Source organism: Ahaetulla prasina, chromosome 4, assembly GCF_028640845.1.
Source record: "Ahaetulla prasina isolate Xishuangbanna chromosome 4, ASM2864084v1, whole genome shotgun sequence".
NCBI classification, from domain to species: Eukaryota; Metazoa; Chordata; class Lepidosauria; order Squamata; family Colubridae; genus Ahaetulla; species Ahaetulla prasina.
The window spans coordinates 43,529,924-43,535,923 of NC_080542.1; the positions used below are offsets into that span (position 1 = coordinate 43,529,924).

The following is a 6,000-nucleotide window of genomic DNA, read 5'->3' on the forward strand; positions in this document are numbered from 1 at the left end:
GAATACACCTCCCACCCCCACATTTCTAGTTAGCAGGTTAACTACAAAATTTTAGAAATTGCAGTATATATTTGGGGGCTTTCGTTTTGGATAAAGTTTATGTAGCCCAGTTGCCTTTGTTGCTCTTCCTATGAGACTGGGATCAATAAAGTCAAGGGAGTTAAATGTTTATTGCAATATCTGATTGACAGTTCATGAAATTATCTAAATGAATAATGGGTAAATAAATATATTTGCATACCCTTCATATTTATCTTTAGAGTTATAGTGTTGGGTTATTGTTGTTTTTAAAAAAGCGAGTCATGTAACAGCACAGAAAATATAAACCTACCATATATGCATTTCATTTCAAGAATACTTAAGAATAAGAGATTTGATGTGTGGGATAATTTGTGAATGTTTAATTATCATCACCCTGGGTACATGTTTGGTTATATGATTGAACTTGGCTTCAATGCTAAAATGCAAACAAGTCTTTTGAGATAAGGAATAAAACCTGAGGGGCATCAGCTAATCCATTCTGTTGAATTAGATTCTACTTCAGTGACATGTGTGATATTTATCTGGATTTCTTTCACTTTCCAGCTCCGCCTAATAGCACTAAATTTCCCTTTGACTGGTAACATGAGAGGGATTAGTGGAGTGGACCTACAATGCCATCATCAGGCCCAAGAGGCAAATCTGCAAGGAACTTTCCGAGCCTTCCTGTCTGCAGATACCCAAAGCCTTATCTCAGTTGTGAAGAGAACAGACAGGAATTTGCCACTTGTTAACCTTAAGGTTAGTAACAGATTCTTATTGGCTCCTTCTTGGATAGGACTATGGCAGATCAAGATTGGTTTTTGTTGCCCAACCAAGTCCAATGCCTGGTTTCCAAATGAAAGCTGCTGAGATTTTAATTCTGTTTGTACAGGAAATGCCAAAAATAGCTGTTGTTAAAGTTCCTTAACTATCTAAACAAAACTTTGAAATAAAGTTTTATTTAATGTAATCTAATCTTTGAAATAAAGTATCTTTCTCATGGCCATATTAATATGTATTCCTCTAATCCCTGAATTGGCAGAAAAGTATTATTATTCTTAGTAGTAGACATTTTTAATGTATTTAGTAAAATCAAGACAGTGAACATATTTATTTCTTTATTTCTTTGTTTATAAAATTTTTATAGAGCATCCAACTTATCTCAAAGTAACTCTGTGCTGCTTATAAGTAATAAAACTATATAAATTTAAAACATAAATAAATACAAAATCCAAAACACTATGCTCCAATTAAACATACTTAACATATCCTTAATACTCTTGTCTCCTTTTTCTCTATAACAACCTTGTCAGATGGGTTAAGCTGAAAGATATTAACTAGTCTAAACTCACCCTGCTAACTTTCATGCCTAAGGCATGGCAGAACTCATAGGCTTCTGGTACATGGTAGATATCCACCCTCTCAACTGACCCAGACAGATGGCTGGGCAGAGTAATGCCCTCCACAATCAAAGTGGAATGGCTATGGTTAAAGTATCCAAAAGAGCCAATAAAAGCAAGGCAGATCCCAGTTCCTGATTCCATTATGGTGTTGATGTTGGGCTTTTGGGTTCAGCATTATCAAAAATTCGGAAAATTCTAAACTTGACTCTGTTGCCATGTTTCTTTCTCTCTCTCTCTCTCTCTCTCACACACACACACACACACACACAGAGAGAGAGGGGGGGGGAAAGAAAAGCAATTCTTTACATATTCATTTCTTTTTAAAAATTTCAATCCAATTGTGAGTGATGATCCCCATGATCTGCTGTGTGCCACTTCAGGTGCTATTATCTTTCTCTTGATAGGCCGCTATCTGCAGCTGCTCTGGGTCACACAAGGTCTTTTTTCTTGAAGTGGCTCCAGAAAACGCTCTTCCAGACTTCTGCAGCCTCTGCAAACTGTGCAAAATCACTTCCTATTCTTGCCAGATTTTCAGAGTTGGCACAAGAGCACAGCCCCCCAAAATCACATGAGAATAGGGCAGGCTTTCAAAAATAATTAATGTCAGGTATTGATGAATATTGGCATGTCACCCAAAACTTTGCAGAGTGTCATCTTTGATACACCTGTCAGAGGTGTACCTATGCTGCTCTATCATTGGCAAGGTGTCACCTAGCATTTCAGTAGCAAGACATGTACAGGATTGAGAAAAGAGGAGTAAAGTACCTATCAGCTGTTTTTGCTGTTTTCAAAACAGCAGTATTGTTTTCTGTGTGCTGCAGAGAAGATTTTTTCTTAGCTTCTCTCCTGCTTCATGATTCAATACCTCCCCATCCCACTGCCTGCTAGATAGGTTCATTTTTAAATAAGATTTCCACTCTTTCAAAAAGCAATAAATTCATACTTGAAAGTAGCTGCCTAGCAGCTGATGGGGAGGATTTGCGTGTGAAGCAGGAAGGAGTTGTCTTGCTGCGTTGTGCGGTCTCATGTCACAGAGCCTGCCCCTTATTACCTAAGACGTTCCCTCCTTCAGAACCATGTGAGAAGCCAAACCCCAACTTTAGAGAATTGGAAAATACTGAGAGAGAAACTGGTTTTTAAAATGTTGCCTTTCTTAACCAGACCAGGATGCTCCCAGAGGGGAATGTTCAGAGATGTAGAAGGCATGCCCACTTGTCTAAATTAGCCAGTAAAAGTGGGACAACTCCCTTCATTAATGATCAACTGGCCATGCCCCCAACAGAAGTTTTGCTTAAACTTCTACTAATTGGAACACAACAAAAATAGAAGACTTGGGTTAGAATTAGAAAATACTCCTATAATACAGAAACAATTCAGGAAAATTTAATGATGTTTCAGTCATCAAATGAAAGTCACATCATCAAAAATGGCAGGAAAAAAGACTTTGCTGCACCATGTTTCTGCCATAGGTGCAAGTATAAAAAAGTTCTAAATCTCATTTTTGCTACAGGGTCAGCTATTGGCAAAGAGCTGGAATTCCCTCTTCACTAGGCATGGAACTTCTCATTTCAATGTCAAGGAGTACCCCATCTATGCATTCAATGGGCTGAATGTCATGACCGACCCTACATGGTGAGTAAAATGTAGATAGAGCATCCGTATGATAAATAATTTTTGAAAATTAAAACAGGGTTTTAAGAAAAGAATTCATTTTTTCTGAAGTGAAGAGCAAGAAGGGAAAAAAATGCTTAGGGCAGTGTTTCTGAACCCCAGCAGCTTTAAGGAGTGTGTACTTCAATTAGCAAGTCCCCAATACAAAGTAGAAAAAGCAGTACTAGAGAAATATCTGACAAGCTGCAAAAGAAACTAAGTGTATGTTATATTTCTGCGGGGGTGGGGGGTGGGACACAAGAATATGGTTAAGAAAAATAAATGCTTTTCTCAGGCAAGGGATGCTTTTCCATTGCTATTCTCTTTAACTTGACAAATAGCTATCTCTCAAGGTCATCTTCCATTTCTATTATCTTCTATACACTGGGGAGTAACGCTAACCTCTTTAGGAGTGTTGTAAAATAACAACATGGCCTGTACCGAACTCTGAAGGAAATTATGAAGTCCACATAGGTTTGGCAGTATGGGCACCATTTAATTCCTTCAGTCACATGGAAGAAGATTATTGAGACATATTTCTGAGCATACAGGCAAGGAGAGCAGAAATTATTTGCACGCCTAGGCTTTCTCTCCACAAGACGCTTGTCTGCTCAAGCATTGTGAACCACTGACTTCATCTTTTCTTTTCTTTTTTGTTCAATTCCTGCTGTTTGAATTTTCAGGATCAACAAAGCTGTCTGGCATGGCTTGGTGGTTCAGATAAACCACGCCAAACTTCGAGACTGTGAAAACTGGAGAAAAGCATCCAAATATTTCGGAGGACAGGCCTCTATGCCGCTTAAGGACATATTCCTCCTGGAGACCAGCTGGAGATGCTCAGATCGCCTGATAGTTTTGTGTGTGGAAAATTCTTTTGGTAGCACCTAGAAGGAACACATTATTTAGTCTGGTAGGGAACAAAAGAAGGCCTTAGTTACCATCCTGGTTGGAACAGCTTGAATGAAAGAGGCCCATGCATTAAGGTATTAGGATGCAAAGCACATGTTGGGAAATGAAGTGTGCAAAGAACCAAGGCCACTCATTATCTTACTGCAAGCTGCCAGAACTTCTTCCCTTTTGGTCTCAGGGTATAGATAGAGACCATTTTAAAATACTACATTCACATATATTTCTTGGTCAAAATATGGTATTCATCAGTCACACTCCTATTTAGGGAATCTTAAGTGCCTTTATTTCTATAAAATTCCTGAAAAGGGAATTCTGTGATATCTGACAAAGAGAGGTCTGCAAGTTACTACCCATCTACACTCTTTAATATCATGGAGCTGTTACTTCAAAAACTAATGAGATAAATAGTCTAAATATTCACTTCTAAATATTCTAATTATTCACTTCCCCAAAAACATAGCATGCAAACTGTGTTTCTCAACCTCATCAATTTTAACGGATTCCAATTCCCAGAATTCCCCAATTAGCATTCTGGCTATGGAATTTGGGACATGAAAATCTACATATCTTAAGGTTGCTGAGGTTGAGCAACACCAACCTAAAATATTCTTGGTCAAATCAACATATCTGGAAAAGAGCCAAAGAAAGAGGTTTTGTGATCATCTCCTCAGAGTATTATTTAGTTTCTAACAGTAAAGTTGGAGCTACTCTTATATGTAGATCCCAAAAACATACATTAATGTCATGCAAAAGTGGTGCCCATGATATTATTGCCTCAAATTTTAGATTCACTATTAACATTGAAAGGTGTTATTAGCACTTTTGACATGGCAGCCTTTTTTAACTTCTCTTCTGAATCAAGGCCATTTGTTTGGTATGTGTGAGAACTTACTTTTTCAGCAACTACACATTAGAAACATATTCTGAAAGTCCCTGAATACACATGAAAGTTTTAGGAAAGATACACACCAAGCTGGGAAAAAGGTAATGGAAACAATAACTTTGCCACTTGTGGAAAGTTATCTAGAATCAATGTTTTCTATTGTTCACATGTAACCAATATTTTTTTTGCTTTCTGATATTCTGATATATACTAAATATATATATCGTTTGTTTCTGTACTGTATTAATAGATTTGACTCTTCTTAATAAATTTTTGCTTTGCACATATTACTTGGTGATTTATATTTTCAGTTGGGCAAAGAAGCCTCGTTGCAAAAGTAAAAGTGTCTCAAATTCAGGGACCAGGTTCTTTCAGCTCCACACCAAACTCTGTGTCTGAGGCAACTGTATAGTATTTAATGGGATCGTGGCTCAGTGGCTAAGACACTGAGCTTGTCAATCAGAAAGGTTGACAGTTTGGTGATTTGAATCCCTAGTATAGGTCTCCTGTGTAAGCCGGGGGTTGGACTAGATCAGGGGTCTCCAACCTTGGCAACTTTAAGACTTGTGGACTTCAACTCAGCTTTTCTGGCTGAGGAATTCTAAGTCCACAATTCTTAAAGTTGCCAAGGTTGGAGACCCCTGGACTAGATGACCTCCAAGGTCGTCCCTTCCAACTTTGTTACTGTTACTATTTTCCATGCTCCCCCTCATCACCTGGAAGGATAAAACATACTTTACCTTATACCTAAATAAATTATTTTAATAGGCAAGCAGAAGAATTCTTGCTAAGAAAATGTTACACTTTACAAAAACTTTCAGGATTTCCACTTGTTATTGACTCATAGTGGATGACCAAAAAAAATGGGGGTGAGGAGAGGGACTTGCAAGAAGAGCAAAGTTTTAAGAACCCTTTGCCAAACTTATTACCCCCTGAAGTGACCACATCAAACAAGCTTACTTTCATTATAATCACCAAATTCTGGATAGGTAAACCTGTACATATTGATATACAGTATTTATTTTCATAGTCTAAACCAGGGGTCCCCAACCTTTTGGACCTCAGAGACCACTAAATTCATAATTTTAAGTCCCACGGACCACCAATATGATCTGCCTAATGACTGGCTGGGTG

At 37.9% G+C, this 6,000-nt stretch overlaps 1 protein-coding gene across 1 annotated transcript in view; it reads left to right on the forward strand.

Annotated features, from left to right (window-relative positions):
* The window catches only part of LOC131197417 (collagen alpha-1(XVIII) chain-like), a 102,279-nt gene extending 97,135 nt beyond the window's left edge, over positions 1 to 5,144 (forward strand). The window contains exons 22-24 of the mRNA XM_058181455.1: positions 586 to 780; positions 2,935 to 3,056; positions 3,758 to 5,144. Of these exons, the coding sequence (XP_058037438.1) occupies positions 586 to 780; positions 2,935 to 3,056; positions 3,758 to 3,962 (522 nt within the window). The 3' untranslated portion in view covers positions 3,963 to 5,144. The remainder of the gene's footprint in view (positions 1 to 585; positions 781 to 2,934; positions 3,057 to 3,757) is intronic.
* Positions 5,145 to 6,000: the final 856 nt, after the last annotated feature.